At 41.9% G+C, this 18,846-nt stretch overlaps 1 protein-coding gene across 1 annotated transcript in view; it reads left to right on the top strand.

The window, feature by feature from the left end:
* The window catches only part of LOC135547320 (DDB1- and CUL4-associated factor 6-like), a 79,301-nt gene extending 63,277 nt beyond the window's left edge, over positions 1–16,024 (top strand). The window contains exons 13-21 of the mRNA XM_064976208.1: positions 1,384–1,609; positions 5,207–5,319; positions 5,560–5,962; positions 6,101–6,142; positions 8,395–8,533; positions 10,658–10,814; positions 14,464–14,552; positions 14,963–15,068; positions 15,510–16,024. Of these exons, the coding sequence (XP_064832280.1) occupies positions 1,384–1,609; positions 5,207–5,319; positions 5,560–5,962; positions 6,101–6,142; positions 8,395–8,533; positions 10,658–10,814; positions 14,464–14,552; positions 14,963–15,068; positions 15,510–15,568 (1,334 nt within the window). The 3' untranslated portion in view covers positions 15,569–16,024. The remainder of the gene's footprint in view (positions 1–1,383; positions 1,610–5,206; positions 5,320–5,559; positions 5,963–6,100; positions 6,143–8,394; positions 8,534–10,657; positions 10,815–14,463; positions 14,553–14,962; positions 15,069–15,509) is intronic.
* The last annotated feature ends 2,822 nt before the right edge of the window (positions 16,025–18,846 follow it).

Raw genomic sequence — 18,846 nt, 5'->3', positions numbered from 1 at the left:
CTCCTAACATTATGGGTGTTATGAATTTGGACTTAAATTAACACTTTATTAGGGCAGATGCTGTTACACTTCCTCAGTGTTAGGGCATTAACACCTGTGGTGTTACCGTAACTATTTTTTGTTGTGATATAAGACTGTGGGGTGTAAAGCCTTATTCGCATATTTATTTCACAGGGTGCCACTCAAGTTAATTTTAGAGGTACCTGTACCACCCATGACTGTGTTTGCTATTGACAGAGACATGATTGTTGCATTCGATGGCATTGTCTTGTAGCCTTCAGCAAGTCGATGCCTAAGTGAATATTATATCATAAAAATAAAATTCTTTATGACAGTACATTACTTTTATCATAAGGCAATACTCTGACAGCCTTGTTTTACCCTAACACAGTGGTCTGAAACTTTTGGTTTGCAGGCAACATTGGCAACTCACATTATGCTGGCTTGTGTTGTATAATTCCTATTGGAATCCACTCAGATCTAGGATATTAAACAAATTGAACTTTTAATTACCCGCAATCTGCAGTTAGAATGTCTGTCAAAGTGGGGAAGATGGATAAATTAGACTACCTAAACCATATAAACTGGAACAACCATCTCAATAATGGGTGAAATTAGTCCAACCACTTACAGATTGAAATAGTGAAGTAAAATGTGTTATTCATCTTTGTGTATTATAAGATCAATTAATCAATGTGCATGCAGAAACATAGATATTAAACAAACTATTCTAAAAAGCAACCTGCAACAAAGCATCCTGGGAGATATGATCATGAGGGCCCTCCCACGTCTTTTTCATTCAGAGTTGACACGGTAGAGTAACAATTCCACTGGGATTCAAATAACATTTAATTTATTCACTGCGTGTGGCGTCAATTTCAATCCCATAGGTTAACCCCACTTGAACAACACTCTGATATAACACTCACACTTTTTTTTTTTTTTAACTCAACACCAAGATTTGAACACCAGCAAATTTCCCATTGATCTACCTCAAATAACAATGCTGCATGTTGTCATCATTTTATATTGTCCTATATAGTAAAAAACATAAAATATAATCTAGTTGGCATGTTTTTAACCAACACAACTACAGACTACATTCTGCAAAGTGCTAACACTGAAATGGAATCTATTTGCTAAAATATTTTTAGTCTACACACTAGTTCATTGTTTTCTCACAAAGTCTCAAATGTACCCAATGCCTTACGATGAATAACTGGGTTGAAAATGTATGGAGGCTAGTAGTGATTTTTACTTTGGTAACCAGGAGCCACTCAAAGACTAAACTATTGTCATATATAAAGCTAATATATTCCACTTTATTAAATAATCTATATTTTTCTACTTCCCTTTCTTGCTCTCTCTGTCTTTGTCTCTCAGGAGCATCAGAAGCTGTGAGTGTGGAGCGAAGTGCTGGAGCGAGTTCATTCAAGGTGAAAACCCAGTCTGTATCTGCCAGTGTAGCTGGAACCTCGCCCGGGGCACCCAGTAGCAGTACTGGACCAGGAGGTAGTCGAGCCAGCACAGCAGAACCAGTCCTGAGTTTACACTACAGCACTGAGGGAACCACTACCAGCACCATCAAACTGGACTTCACTGACGAGTGGTGAGCAAGCGACTCTCTGGCTCCACAGCTTAAAAGGCCAGAAGCACAACTTTACCCTATTCAAACTTTATGGGCTGATTTCACAGATCCAGGTTAAGCCTACTGCTGGAATGAAAAGCTCCATGGAGATTTTTTGTTGTTGTGACTTTGTTTTATTATTATAATTTTTATAAGACCTTAAAAACAAACACAAAAACAAACAAACAAAATGGCCACTATACCAAACATTCTTTAAAGTGAACAACATACACTACATGGCCAAATGTATGTGGACACCTGCTCGTCAAACATGTCATTCCAAAATCATGGGCGTTAATATGGAGTTGGTCCCCCCTTTGCTGCTATAACAGCCTCCACTCTTCTGGGAAGGCTTTCCACTGGAACATTGCTGTGGGGACTTGCTTCCATTCAGCTACAAGAGCATTAGTGAGGTCGGGCACTGATGTTGGATGATTAGGTCTGGCTCACAGTCGGTGTACAGTTCATCCCAAAGATGTTTGATGGGGTTGAGGTCAGGGCTCTGTGCAGGCCAGTCAAGTTCTAACACACCGATCTCGTCAAACCATTTCTGTATGGAACTCGCTTTGTCCACAGGGGCATTGTCAGGCTGAAAAAGTTGGAAGCACAGAATCGTCTAGAATGTCATTGCAAAATAAAATAACATTTGATTGGTCACATACACATGGTTAGAAGATGTTATTGCGAGTGTAGCGAAATGCTTGTGCTTCTAATTCTGACAGTACAGCAATATCAATCAATTAATATCTAACAGGAATGGAATAATAATATATACATATACTGTAAATATATGGATGAGCGATGACCGAGCGGCATACACAAGAATAAATTGATTATATGATATGAAATACGGTATATACATATGAGATGAGTAATGCAAGATATGTAAACATAATTAAAGTGTCATTATTAAAATAACTAGTGATCCAGTACAGTTGAAGTCGGAAGTTTACATACATTTAGGTTGGAGTCATTAAAACTCGTTTTTCAACCACTCCACAAGTTTCTTGTTAACAAACTAGAGTTTTGGAAACTCGGTTAGGACATATACTTTGTAATTTTACAGACAGATTATTTCACTTATAATTCACTGTATCATAATTCCAGTGGGTCAGAAGTTTAATACACTAAGTTGTGCCTTTAAACAGCTTGGAAAACCACGCAGCCGTCATACCGCTCAGGAATGAAAAGGGCAAATCAATCCCAGAACAACAGCAAGGGACCTTGTGAAGATGCTGGAGGAAACAAGTACGAAAGTATCTATATCCACAGTAAAACAGGTCCTATATCTACATAATCTGAAAGGCCGCTCAGCAAGGAAGAAGCCACTGCTCCAAAACCGCCATAAAAAAAGCCAGACTACAGTTTGCAACTGCACATGGGGACAAAGATCATACTTTTTGGAGAAATGTCTTTTGTTTTGATAAATCAAAAATAGAAAGGTTTGGCCATAATGACCATCGTTATGTTTGGAGGAAAGGGGGGGGGGCATGCAAGCCGAAGAACACCATCCCAACCGTGAAGCACGGGGGTGGCAGCATCATGTTGTGTTGGTGCTTTGTTGCAGGGGGGACTGGTGCACTTCACAAAATAGATGGCACCATGAGGTAGGAAAATGATGTGGATATATTGAAGCAGCATCTCAAAACATCAGTCAGGAAGTTAAATCTTGGCCGCAAATGGGTCTTCCAAATGGACAATGACCCCAAGCATACTTCCGAAGTTGTGTCAAAATGGCTAAAGGACAACAAAATCAAGGTATTGGAGTGGCCATCACAAAGCCCTGACCTCAATCCTATAGGAAATTTGTGGGCAGAACTGAAAAAACATGTGCGAGCAAGGAGGCCTACAAACCTGACTCAGTTACTCCAGCTCTGTCAGGAGTTCAATGTATTTCAATGTATTTTATAAACATATTTATGCAACACCAATGCCCAAGTGAAAAAGTAATTGCCCCCTTACACTCAATAACGTTGTTGTGCCACCTTTATCTGCAATGAGTCCAACCAAACGCTTCCTGTAGTTGTCTCTCACATCGCTGTGGAAGAAATTTGGCCCACTCTAGGTCTGCACTAGTCAAAGTCCAGCCCTAATCCCAATTGAGATGTTGTGACAGGACTTGAAACAAGCAGTTCATACTTGAAACCCCACAAATGTCGATGACTTACAGCAGTTCTGCATGGAAGAGAGGGCCAAAATTCCTCCACAGCGACATGAAACTGATCAACAATGACAAATATAGTTGGAGAGCAGGCCATTTTATTTTATTTAAAAAGTTGGATGGAATAGAAACTGTCAGGGCCTGGAATAAATATGTCAAGCTTGGTAATATATTCCTTTTGATTATGTTGACCCTAACCCGAGTGGCGCAGCGGTCTAAGGCACTGCATCTCAGTGCAAGAGGCGTCACTACATTCCCTGGTTCGAATCCAGGCTGTTTCACATCCGGTTGTGATTGGGAGTCCAATTGGCTCACCATCGTCTAGGTTTGGCCGGGGTAGGCCGTCATTGTAAATAAGAATTTATTCTTAACTGACTTGCCTCGTTAAATAAATGTACAAAAAAACCAAAAAAACTAATATATAGGGAGAGACCTGAACATGGAATCTAATCTGTTAAAACAATGCCTCCTCCAGATTGCTTGGTATCAGTACACACAGGTATTTCATGTTTCTTTGTCCATTTCCCCGTAAATGTACTTTCTAAGCTTGAGAAGTCATGATTAGAAATGGGCATTATTTTAGTTTCCCCCAATTCCCTTTGAATCTGTATACAGAACCATATGTGTCCAATGGTAGTGAAAGAAATGACAGAGAATGTTCAGAGGAATAAAGTTAAATGTCATCTGCGTACAATGATATCACATGTTGATCTCCACCAATCTACAGTGGGACAAAAAAGTATTTAGTCAGCCACCAATTGTGCAAGTTCTCCCACTTAAAAATATGAAAGAGGCCTGTAATTTTCATATGTACACTTCAACTATGACAGACATAATGAGAAAAAAAATCCAGAAAATCACATTGTAGGATTTTTAATTAATTAATTTGCATATTATGGTGGAAAATGGCAAGGTGCTCCATCATGCTGGAAAAGTTTGTCACCAAACTGTTCCTGGATGGTTTGGAGAAGTTGCTCTCGGAGGATGTGTCGGTACCATTCTTTATTATCCTGGCAAGGGATAAATGTTCATTAACCGGAATGTAAACAAATTTGTGCACTACAAGAGAAATAAGCTTTTCGTGTGTATGGAAATTTTCAGGGATCTTTTATTTTCAGCTCATGAAACATGGGACCAACACTTTACACGTTGCATTTTATATTTTTGTTGTGTGTGTGTGTGTGTGTGTGTGTGTGTGTGTGTGTGTGTGTGTGTGTATTTTTATATATATATATATATATATATATATATATATATATATATATATATATATATATATGACTTATGATTTCATTGGTAAGTCCATAGGACTAAATTACACTTTATTAATTTTATTAATTACAATTATTATTAAAAAAAAATTATATAAAGAATTCTTCATGAAATACGATACCCCCCCCCACACACACACACTTTAGGAGCAGCAGAGCCTCCAGTTCCAGGGGCAGTGGAGGACCCAAACAGTCAGAGGCAGCAGGGGCCGTCCAGACCAGAGAGGGACCCTCGGCAGGGAGCTCTGCCTCAGCGCAGGGTGAGGACTAGAGCGGCCTAGTGGCCATGATTGTTACTGCACTCTATGGGATACCATGTGTAGTACTGATCTGGTGGGCATGACTTCAAATATTGGATGGTTTTATTCAGTGGGTCACACGAAAACACCATTAGGTCCACTTAGTTTCTGACATATTGCCCTGACCTAGACAACTGTTCAGTTATTGAGCCTCATAATGACCACATCTCTCTCGCTTTCTCTCTCCTCCTTCAATACCAGCAGCTGCGGCTGGTTTAGAGCCCTCAAGCCAGAGCAGGGTTGCTGCTCCCCACACCGACCCAGTGTGTGAAGCTGGGGGTGCCTCCGCCACCTCTTCCAGCACCCAGGGATACATGCCCACCCAGGCCCCAGCACAAGTCTCCTCTGTGGGGGAGAGTTTGACTGCCTCGCCCCTGGAGAGGAGCCAGGGTGTGGGTGCGGAGGACACCTCTGGGGGGTGTAGGAGAGAGCAGCCTGCTGGGGAGGGGGGGTATGGGGGTCCAACAGGACCAGGGGGGCAGGGGGTTCCAATGGGACCGGGTGGGCAGAGCCAACCCTCCCGTAGCAACCAGGATTCAGACGACAGTGATGACGACCCAATTCTTATCCCCTCAGCGAGGTACAGAGGAGGACAGGGACAGAGGTACGACTACAACACGGCAGTTCATATACACACACACACACACACACTATTTTGATGTATATTTTCTCCATGTTGTGAGGACTCCTTTTCTCTTCTTCTGTGTGGTTTATTACGATGATGATTCTGCTATACACATAGATCAAATTTCAGAGGATCAGCGGTAGGCGATAGGATGATCAGGTAACATCTGTGTGTTGACAACTTAAACATCTAACCTGCAAGGAGTGCAGTGCTCATAGAAAACTTGTAACTTCCAAAACTACTGCTACCATGAGTCCAAGCAACCCCCTGAGACTACTGTACGTCTATACCTAGAAGGCGTGGAGCTTGTAGTTTTCACCAGCATTATTAAGCCTTGTGTGTGGGCACTGTTGCGAAACACTAATCGTGTGAGCATGCATATGCATGTGAGTATCACCACCACTATTTGCTAAGAGGAGAGCTATTAGCTTCATCATCACTGGCAGGTTACCTAGCAATATCACCAGGGTAACAGGCAACACCAGGATGCAACAGCCAATGAATGAATGAATGAAGCCCTACAATCCCTGGAGAAAATGTAGATAATGCCTATGGTAATATAGCCGGCTTAGACTGAGAGTAGTACTTAGCTTACTCATTGTTTGCTCACAACAAGATTGATAGGATAAAGATGTGTACATACTGTATATACTGTGCATTCGGGAAAGTATTCAGACCCCTTGACTTTTTCCACACTTATTACGTTACAGCCTTATTCTAAAATTGTTGAACTATTTTTTTCCCCCCTCAATCTACACACAATACCCTATAATGACGAAGCAACATTTTTTGCAAATGTATAAAAATAAAACGGAAATATCACATTTACATAAGTATTCAGACCCTTTACTCAGTACTTTGTTGAAGCAACTTTGGCAGCGATTACAGCCTCTAGTCTTCTTGGGTAGGACGCTACAAGCTTGGCACACCTGTATTTGGAGAGTTTCTCCCATTGTTCTCTGCGGATCCTCTTAAGCTTTGTCAGGTTGGATGGGGAGAGTCACTGCTCAGCTATTTTCAGGTCTCTCCAGAGATGTTTGATCGGGTTCAAGTCCGGGTTCTGCCTGGGCCACTCAAGGACATTCAGAGACTTGTCCTGAAGCCAGTCCTGTATTGTCTTGGCTGTGTGATTAGGGTCGTTATCCTGTTTAGAAGGTGAACTTTCGCCCCAGTGTGAGGTCCTGAGCGCTCTGGAGCAGATTTTTATCAAGGATCTCTCTCTACTTTTCTCTGTTCATCTTTCCTTCGATCCTGACTAGTCTCCCAGTCACTGCCTCTGAAAAAACATCCCCACAGCATGTTACTGCCACCACCATGCTTCACCATAGGGATGGTGCCATGTTTCCTCCAGACGTTGCACTTTCTTTGACCTCATGGCTTGGTGTTTGCTCTGATATGCACTGTCAACTGTGGAACCTTATGTAGACAGGTGTGTGTCTTTCCAAATCATGTCCAATCAATTGAATTTACCACAGATGGACTCCAATCAAGTTGTAGAAACATCTCAAGGATGATCAATGGAAAAAGGATGCACCTGAGCTCAATTTCGAATCTGTTTTTCGTTTTTAAATTTTTAAATTAATTTGCAAATATTTCTAAAAACCTGTTTTTGCTTTGTCAATATGGGGTATTGTGTGTAGATGAGGGGGGAAAAATATGTAATACATTTTAAAATAAGGCTGTCACGTAACAAAATGTGGAAAAAGTCAAGGTGTCTGAATACTTTCTGAATGCACTGTACAAAACAACAAGAACACCTGTTCCTTCCATTACATAAACTGACCAGCTGAATGATACAATTCCTTATTGATGCCACTTGTTAAATCCACTTCAATCAGAGTAGGTGAAGGGTAGGAGACCAGTTAAAGAATGATTTTTTTAGCCGTGAGACATGGATTGTGTATGTGTGCCATTCAGAGGGGGAATGGGCAAGACAAAAGATTTAAGTGCCCTTGAACGGAGTATGGTAGTAGGTGCCAGGCGCACCAGTTTGTGTCAAGAACTGCAATGCAGCAGTGTTTTTCACCCTCAACAGTTTTCTGTGTGTATCAAGAATGGTCCACCACCCAAAGGACATCCAGCTAACTTGACATAACTGTGGAACCCTTTCAACACCTTGTGAGTCCATGTCCCGACGAATTGAGGCTGTTCTGGGGGCAAAAAGGGTGGTGGGGGTGCAACTCAATACTAGGAAGGTGTTCTTAATGTTTTGTACACTAGATAGATAGATAGATAGATAGATAGATAGATAGATAGATAGATAGATAGATAGATAGATAGATAGATAGATAGATAGATGCTTAGTATTCATTTCCCTCTCTGCATATATAGGGTGAAAGATATTAACTGTCAATACTGTATATAACTTGTGTGTGTCTCTTTGTGTCGCTGCGTCTGTCGGCGTGTGTCAGACGCTCTGCTGCGGCCCGTATCCAGGAGTTGTTTCGTCGGAGGAAGGAGAGGAGAGAGATGGAGGAGAGCGAGACCCAGAATATCAGGAGACCTTCAGTCAAAATGGTCTACAAGGGACACCGCAACTCCAGGACTATGGTACGCTACTCTTCACTTCTGACTTTGGTTACTTCTGGTCCCTCTTTTACAGCTGATTCTAGATCAGCTCACTTCTACCTGAGCCCCTACTGAAAACATCATGCGAAGAGCAACATGGGCCAGATAGAGAGAAAGATTCTATTAGGACTCTCTGAAGAACTGTGACAATTGTTGCTGAGTGAACTCTCGTCCTGGTTTAATAGAGTAAGAAAGATATACACAACAGTTCAAAAGTTTGGGGTCACTTAGAAATTTTCTCGTTTTTGAAAGAAAAGCGAATTTTTTATGTCCATTAAAATAACATCACATTGATCAGAAATACAGTGTAAACGTTGTAAATAACTACTGTAGTCGGAAACGGCAGATTTTTTATGGAATATCTACATAGGCGTACAGAGGCCCATTATCAGCAACCACTCCTGTGTTCCAATGGCACGTTGTGTTATCTAATCCAAGTTTAGCATAGAAAACCCTTTTGCATTTATGTTAGCACAGCTGAAAACTGTTGTTCTGATTAAAGAAGCAATAAAACTGGCCTTCTTTAGACTAGTTGAGTATCAGGCACACCTGTTAATTGAAATGCATTCCAGGTGACAACCTCATGATGCTGATTGAGAGAATGCCAAGAGTGTGCAAAGCTGTCCTCGAGGCATAGGGTGGCTACTTTGAAGAATCTCAAATATATTTTGATTTGTTTAACACTTTTTTTGTTTACTACATTATTCCATATGTGTTATTTCATAGTTTTGATGTGTTCAGTATTATTCAACAATGTAGAAAATTGTAAAAATAAGGAAACCCTTGAATGACTGGTACTGTATATATATATATATATATATATATATATATATATATATATATATATATATATATATATATATATGTATATATATATATATATATATATATATATATATATATATATATATGTATATATGTATATATATATATATGTGTATGTATATGTGTATATATATATATATATATATATATATATATGTATGTATATATATACACATATATATATATGTATGTGTATGTGTGTGTGTGTGTGTGTATATATATATATATATATATATATATATATATATATATATGTGTGTGTATATATATATATATATATATATAGAGCATTCAGAAAGTATTCAGACCCCTTGACTTCTTCCACATTTTTTGTTACGTTACAGCCTTATTCTGAAATGTATTAAATGCATATTGTCCATCGTCAATATACACACAATACACACAACAGTCAGACCCTTTGCTATGAGACTCGAAATTAAGCTCAGGTGCCTCCTGTTTTCATTGATCATCCTTGAGATGTTTCTACAACTTTATTGGATCCACCTGTGGTAAAATCAATTGATTGGACATGATTTGCAAAGGCACACGTCTGTCTATATAAGGTCCCACAGTTGACAGGGCGTGTCAGAGAAAAAAACAAGACATGAGGTTGAAGGAATTGTCCGTAGAGCTCCAACACAGGATTGTGTCGAGGCACAGATACCCAAACATTTCTGCAGCATTGAAGGTCCCCAAGAACACAGTGGCCTCCATCATTCTTGAATGGAAGAAGTTTGGAACCACCAAGACTCTTCCTCGAGCTGGCCGCCCGGTCAAACTGAGCAATCGGGAGAGAAGGGCCTCGATCAGGGAGGTGACTAAGAACCTAATGGTCATTCTGACATAGCTCCAGAGTTCCTCTGTGGAGATGGGAGAACCTCCCAGAAGGACAATCACCTCTGCAGCCACTCTTCAGTAAAATGCACTCTTCAGTAAAATGCACAGCCTGCTTGGAGTTTGCCAAGTCTCTGATTGTCCTTGGGTGGCCCAGCCAGAGCCTGGACTTGAACCCTTTCGAACATCTCTGGAGAAACATGAAAATAGCTGTGCAGCGACACTCCCCATCCAACCTGATAGAAAAAAATGTATTTAATCAATTTTAGAATAAGACGGTAACTTAACAAAATGTGGAAAAAGGGGAAGGGGTCTGAATACTTTCTGAATGCATTGTGTATATATACATATACACACACAGACACGCTATATATAAGTACGTTTCGAGATGCTTTGAAGCATTTAACATTAATTTATCTACGCCAATGATTTGTGTGTTTTCTGTAGATTAAGGAGTCGTGTTTCTGGGGAAACAACTTTGTGATGAGCGGTTCAGACTGCGGACACATCTTCATCTGGGACAGACACACGGGGGAGCACCTGATGCTGCTGGAGGCCGACAATCACGTTGTGAACTGCCTCCAGCCACACCCCTACGACCCCAGTGAGTTGGATTTATTTTGTATTCCTTATTTTACCAGGTCCGTTGACTGAGAATACTTTCTTATTTACAGCAATGGCCCAGGGAAAGTAACAAAACATAGTAAGAATAATAGTTAACATACACAATGTATAAGCATGCAAATGTTTTTTTAGAAAAACATCAAATCAAGCATAGAATCAGAAGAAACAAACACATTCTCAGTGATTTCCACAGCCAGTTGGAGTAGCCAGCCAATTAGTAAAAGTTGCCAACCATGCTTCCAGGGCCCGTGTTAAGAAATGTATGCCGAACAAACTCTATTTTGGTGGCCTCTGGTACATACCAATGCTAGATTGTATTTTCAAACTGCTACTACCAGAGAATGACACTGATTAAATTGTTAACACTTTTACAGTGTTAGTTTTATCAGCTGTTGTACAATATGATATAAAACACAGGATAAATGTAATTTTGACTGCACTCTGCACTTAAATAATCCTTTAAGAGTCTGCTGACTTCCACAGGCTTCAGGTTTCCTTAAAGAGGTATTTTGTCAGCTATCTGCAATACAGGTATGATTGAAGAATGAAGCAGGTGTTAAACATGGACTTTGCTACACAGAAAGTAGCCATTGACTACTCCGTTGTCAACACTTTGATTTAAATCAGTAGACCTATATCAATATATTTTAAAAGAATTCAATCCTAGGAAGAAACCTAGAGAGGAACCAGGCTATGTGGGGTGGCCAGTCCTCTTCTGGCTGTGCCGGGTGGAGATTATAACAGAACATGGCCAAGATGTTCAAATGTTCATAAATGACCAGCATGGTCCAATAATAATAAGGCAGAACAGTTGAAACTGGAGCAGCAGCACGGCCAGGTGGACTGGGGACAGCAAGGAGTCATCAGGTCAGGTAGTCCTGAGGCATGGTCCTAGGGCCCAGGTCCTCCGAGAGAGAGAAAAAAAGAGAGAAAAAGAGAATTAGAGAGAGCACACTTAAATTCACACAGGACACCGAATAGGACAGGAGAAGTACTCCAGATATAACAAACTGACCCTAGCCTCCCGACACATAAACTACTGCAGCATAAATACTGGAGGCTGAGACAGAAGGGGTCAGGAGACACTGTGGCCCCATCAGAGGACACCACCGGACAGGGCCAAACAGGAAGGATATAACCCCACCCACTTTGCCAAAGCACAGCCCCCACACCACTAGAGGGATATCTTCAACCACCAACTTACCATCCTGAGACAAGGCTGAGTATAGCCCACAAAGATCTCCACCACGGCACAACCCAAGGGGGGGGGGGGCCGCCAACTCGAACAATCCCTATCCCAGTCTGCTGTTCCCACATGCTTCAAAAGGGCCACCATTGTTCCTGTTCCCAAGAAAGCTAAGGTAACTGAGCTAAACAACTATCGCCCCGTAGCACTCACTTCTGTCATCATGAAGTGCTTTGAGAGACTAGTCAAGGACCATATCACCTCCACCCTACCTGACACCATAGACACACTCCGATTTGCTTACCGCCCAAATAGGTCCACAGACGACACAATCGCAATCACACTGCATACTGCCCTAACCCATCTGGACAAGAGGAATACCTATGTAAGAATGCTGTTCATCGATTACAGCTCAGCATTTAACATCATAGTACCCTCCAAACCCATCATTAAGCTCGAGACCCTGGGTCTCGACTCCGCCCTGTGCAACTAGGTCCTGGACTTTCTGATGGGCTGCCCCCAGGTGGTGAGGATAGGAAACAACAATTCCACCCCGCTGATCCTCAACAATGGTGCGTTCTCAGCCCTCTCCTGTACTCCCTGTTCACCCATGACTGTGTGCATGCCTCCAACTCAATCATCAAGTTTGCAGACGACACTACATTGGTAGGCTTGATTACCAACAACGATGAGGCGGCCTACAGGGAGGAGGTGAGGGCCCTCGGGGTGTGGTGTCAGGAAAATAACCTCACACTCAACATCAACAAAACAAAGGAGATGATCGTGTACTTCAGGAAACAGCAGAGGGAGCACCCCCCTATCCTCGGCGTACGGCAGCATAGCCTAGTGGTTAGAGCGTTGGACTAGTAACTGGAAGGTTGCAAGTTCAAACCCCCGAGCTGACACGGGACAAATCTGTCGTTCGGCCCCTGAACAGGCAGTTAACCCACTGTTCCTAGGCCGTCATTTAAAATAAGAATTTGTTCTTAACTGACTTGCCTTAACTGACTTGCCTAGTTAAATAAAAAAATAATAAATAAAGGTACACATCATGGACAATCTGAAATGGTCCACCCATACAGACAGCGTGATGAAGAAGACGCAACAGTGCCACTTCAACCTCAGGAGGCTGAAAAAATGTGGCTGTATGCACAATCGAGAGCATCCTGTCTGTCTGTATCATCGCCTGGTACAGCAACTGCTCCACCCACAACCGTAAGGCTCTCCAGAGGGTAGTGAGGTCTGCACAACGCATCACTGGGGGCAAACTACCTGCCCTCCAGGACACCTACACCACCCGATGTCATAGGAAGGCCAAAAAGATCATCAAGGACAACAACCACCCGAGCCACTGCCTGTTCACCCCGCTATCATTAAGAAGGCGGGGTCAGTACAGGTGCATCAAAGTTGGGACTGAGAGACTGAAAAACAGCTTCTATCTCCAGGCCATCAGACTGTTAAACAGCCATCACTAACATTGAGTGGCTGCTTCCTACATACTGGCTCAATCTCTAGCCACTTTAATAAAAAAACATTGGATGTAATAAATGTATCACTAGTCAATTTAAACAATGCCACTTTATATAATGTGTACATACCCTACTCATCTCATTTGTACAGTGCCTTGCGAAAGTATTCGGCCCCCATGAACTTTGCGACCTTTTGCTTAAAACTGTAGGGAGAAGGCAGAATGCCACCTAGAGTTTGAGAGCTAGCTAGAGGCTAGAGCTGAACTGCCTGTGGTAGCTACTAGCTAGCTAATTCATTCACTTCAGTCGAGAAGGAGTGAAACATTAGCTAACGTTACATTTCTGTTACACTACTAGCTCAGCACTGGGAATAAACACTAGTTGGTTTTTTCCCTCTTCTGTTAGGTCAAACAGCAGTTACTTTGCCAGTTACATCAGTCAACTAAAGAGTAGCCAGTTTCTGCTCTGCTTGTTTTTACAACTTGGAGAAAGCGTGCAACACACACACACTTACAGCAGCTGCCTCTGTTCAACTCTACCCCTTGCCAGTCTTAAGGCAGCCTTTCCTTCACACAGCCTGTCCGCAAGCTCTGGTGGTGTCCACCCTGTCCTAAATCTCAGCCTATCCAACCACTCTTAGGCATACGCATTGCAATAACGGTGTGAGTAACACACACCTACCCTAGTCTTATCCCTACATCTAGTCTTACAGATACACCTCAACCACACTCATGCGACCCCAGTAACACACACACCTACCCTTGTCTCACCACTATACCCACACCCCTACGATCCCAGTGAGTTTTTTTTAGCTACATCTTCAGCCTTGTGTAGAGAGCCAATAACACCCTACCTGATTCAGAGGGGTTGGGGTAAATGCGGAAGACACATTTCAGTTGTACAACTGACTAGGTATCCCCCTTTAACTGTATCATACCCTATTGCCAATCATTTGGGTCTCCTGTCTGTTCCAGTTCTTGCCTCGTCAGGGATCGACTACGACATCAAGGTCTGGTCACCTCTGGAGGTGTCTCCATCGTTTAACAGAGTCCTAGCTGACGAGGTATGTTTGGTAAATTATTTATTCAATTTTAATGGCAGCCGAGCAAGTAGACTGGGGTGCACTTCTGTCATCCAGTAGAGGGAGTGGATTCCCCACTGTGTGGGACTTCCCCTCTTCTCCATGAGCTGCCACAACAGCTGACTAGAGACATCTTGCCCCAGGAGGCTTACCTATCCTTCTCTGTTCTCTCTATCCTCCCTCCTCCTCCCCCCCATGCCCTCTTCTTTCTCCTTCGTCACCCCTTCTCCCTCTCACCCGTCCCACTCCCAACTCGTCAGTGATAGAAACCACATTCTCTTTGATGCTTCTGACAACCGAGATGATGAATTCAGAGATCAACTACAAGGTTCACTGGTATATTTCACTTTCTTTCACCTTCTCTCTTTCTCTCACACTTATTCTCTCTGTAGGTGATCACGCGTAACGAGTTGATGCTAGAGGAAACCAGGAACACTATCACAGTCCCAGCATCCTTCATGCTGCGAATGCTGGCCTCCCTTAATCACATAAGAACGGGTACACATGCTCATTCACTCAGTTACATTTTGCTCGTAGTTTAGTGATATTAACTATATTTTGTGGCTTTTGCGAATTGGTTAAAATGGTGCTTTGAAAAGCAGTTGGCCAATGAACCAATAGAAAGTGCATGTGGAAGTATTTATGTTCTTATCGATGTACTTTGGGACCCTTGAGCCTGGGCTGAGTAAACCGCTTACCACCGGGAGATTAACTGGTTCATTCACTCAATTACCAGCACCCAGTTATGACGCTTCCACTACAGACCCCACAAGCTAGGTACAGTAGGAAATGGGATTTAGGCTGCGTTCATTAGACACAAAATGGAAGAAAACCGTCTGAAATAGGGTAGAATTACCTGGACATGTTTGTTTTCCATGTGCCTTAATGAACATAACCCAGGGGTTTATTACACACTTTCTTTTTCATTCCTTTCCTCAGATCGTTTGGAGGGCGACCGCTCAGAAGGTTCTGGACAGGAGAACGAGGACGAGCAGTAGCTGCTCAGATGCCATTTTATTTGAAAAATAAATCAAAAACACTTTTCTTTTGCTCTAAAAAGCACTTGAAGTTCTTGAGATTTGTACAAGTATTATGTAGAATATTTCCTTTTCTGAGCATTAGTTACATTTGTAGCCCTCTTCTTTTTTTAAGATGACTTTCTTACTGGTGTGTCTGTATGAGAACTGCATCGAGAAAAATAACTGTGTGAATGCAAGCGCAAAGCCAGGCAATATATATATAAAGAGGGGAATATTATTTAGATGACTGGTGCGTGAGGATGTTTAAAGTGCAATATTATTTTTGTCAGGAGCAAATGAGCTTTGATCAGTGTTACGATGTGACATTTCTTATTTGTAGTGCAAGGCTGAGAACTCATGTTTATATACCGTATTTGCAGTTGTGCATGTAAACATAAGAATTATGCTTTAAATAAACCATGTTGTTGAAAAATGTCTATGTATGCCTGTCTCAAATGTATAAGTATGTCTTGTGATTCTGTCCTGTAACAGTTATTACACAGGACAACTGAACTCTCCTCTCGGCGTTGTTGAAGGATCCACACAACAGTTTAGGGATCCTGAATGTCGCCCAGGTTACAGAACAGATGGCTTGTGTAGCTGTTGACTGAAGCACGAACACAGTATGGCCCATTTACTCCATAATGTATTATTAGTTTTAAAAGAGAGGACTCTATATACTGGAAAAGAGAAAGTAACTGGTAGCAGGAATATAGAAATACTTATGGTAATATACAGTGTACAAAACATTAGGAACACCTTCCTAATATTGAGTTGCACCCTGTTTGCCCTCAGGACAGCTTTAATTCATTGGCATGGACTACAAGTTGTCGAAAGTGTTCCATAGGGATGCTGGCCCATCTTGACTCCAATGCTTCCCACAGTTGTGTCAATTTGGCTGGATGTCCTTTGGGTGGTGAATCATTATTGATACACGGGAAACTGTTAAGCGTGGAAAAACCCAGCAGTGTTGCAGTTATTGACACTCAAACCGATGTGCCTGGCACCTACTACCATACCCCATTCAAAGGCACTTAAATATTTTCTCTTGCCAATTCACCCTCTGAATGGCACAGATACACAATCCATGTCTCCAAGGCTTAATACTTACAGTGCCTTGCGAAAGTATTCGGCCCCCTTGAACTTTGCGACCTTTTGCCACATTTCAGGCTTCAAACATAAAGATATAAAACTGTATTTTTTTGTGAAGAATCAACAACAAGTGGGACACAATCATGAAGTGGAACGACATTTATTGGATATTTCAAACTTTTTTAACAAATCAAAAACTGAAAAATTGGGCGTGCAAAATTATTCAGCCCCTTTACTTTCAGTGCAGCAAACTCTCCAGAAGTTCAGTGAGGATCTCTGAATGATCCAATGTTGACCTAAATGACTAATGATGATAAATACAATCCACCTGTGTGTAATCAAGTCTCCGTATGAATGCACCTGCACTGTGATAGTCTCAGAGGTCCGTTAAAAGCGCAGAGAGCATCATGAAGAACAAGGAACACACCAAGCAGGTCCGAGATACTGTTGTGAAGAAGTTTAAAGCCGGATTTGGATACAAAGAGATTTCCCAAGCTTTAAACATCCCAAGGAGCACTGTGCAAGCGATAATATTGAAATGGAAGGAGTATCAGACCACTGCAAATCTACCAAGACCTGGCCGTCCCTCTAAACTTTCAGCTCATACAAGGAGAAGACTGATCAGAGATGCAGCCAAGAGGCCCATGATCACTCTGGATGAACTGCAGAGATCTACAGCTGAGGTGGGAGACTGTCCATAGGACAACAATCAGTCGTATATTGCACAAATCTGGCCTTTATGGAAGAGTGGCAAGAAGAAAGCAATTTCTTAAAGATATCCATAAAAAGTGTTGTTTAAAGTTTGCCACAAGCCACCTGGGAGACACACCAAACATGTGGAAGAATGTGCTCTGGTCAGATGAAACCAAAATTGAACTTTTTGGCAACAATGCAAAACGTTATGTTTGGCGTAAAAGCAACACAGCTCATCACTCTGAACACACCATCCCCACTGTCAAACATGGTGGTGGCAGCATCATGGTTTGGGCCTGGTTTTCTTCAGCAGGGACAGGGAAGATGGTTAAAATTGATGGGAAGATGGATGGAGCCAAATACAGGACCATTCTGGAAGAAAACCTGGAGGAGTCTGCAAAAGACCTGAGACTGGGACGGAGATTTGTCTTCCAACAAGACAATGATCCAAAACATAAAGCAAAATCTACAATGGAATGGTTCAAAAATAAACATATCCAGGTGTTAGAATGGCCAAGTCAAAGTCCAGACCTGAATCCAATCGAGAATCTGTGGAAAGAACTGAAAACTGCTGTTCACAAATGCTCTCCATCCAACCTCACTGAGCTCGAGCTGTTTTGCTAGGAGGAATGGGAAAAAAATTCAGTCTCTCGATGTGCAAAACTGATAGACATACCCCAAGCGACTTACAGCTGTAATCGCAGCAGAAGGTGGCGCTACAAAGTATTAACTTAAGGGGGCTGAATAATTTTGCACGCCCAATTTTTCAGTTTTTGATTTGTTAAAAAAGTTTGAAATATCCAATAAATGTCGTTCCACTTCATGATTGTGTCCCACTTGTTGTTGATTCTTCACAAAAAAATACAGTTTTATATCTTTATGTTTGAAGCCTGAAATGTGGCAAAAGGTCGCAAAGTTCAAGGGGGCCGAATACTTTCGCAAGGCACTGTATTTAACCTGTCTCCTCCCCTTCATCAACACTGATTTGAAGTGGATTTAACAGGTAACATCAATAAGGGATCATAGCTTTCACCTGGTCAGTCTGTCATGGAAAGAGGTGTTCTTAATGTTTTGTACACTATATTCATGAAAATAGAAGTGGCCGGTAGCAGGATAACAGATGGATATTAATATATACAGGTGAACAGGAGTAATAGGAATCAGAAGCAGGATAGCATGAATAGGATAGCACTAATGGCAATCAATGAAAAGCAGTGTAGTGGTAGTAATACATCTAATCAATAATCAGTGTAGGTGTGAGGGGGAGGGGATGGAAGCTGTTGAGTCTGTTGGTCTGAGCCTTGATGCACTGGTACCGTCTGAGAGCATGGAGAACAGTCCATGTCTCAGGTGGCTGGAGTCTTTGGACATTTTCCTTGCCTCTCTAAGACTACCTACATGGAGAACAGTCCATGTCTCAGGTGGCTGGAGTCTTTGGACATTTTCCTTGCCTCTCTAAGACTACCTACATG

This window comes from Oncorhynchus masou, chromosome 10 (genome assembly GCF_036934945.1).
Source record: "Oncorhynchus masou masou isolate Uvic2021 chromosome 10, UVic_Omas_1.1, whole genome shotgun sequence".
Classification (NCBI taxonomy): Eukaryota; Metazoa; Chordata; class Actinopteri; order Salmoniformes; family Salmonidae; genus Oncorhynchus; species Oncorhynchus masou.
This window is presented reverse-complemented; position numbering and strand designations above follow the sequence as displayed.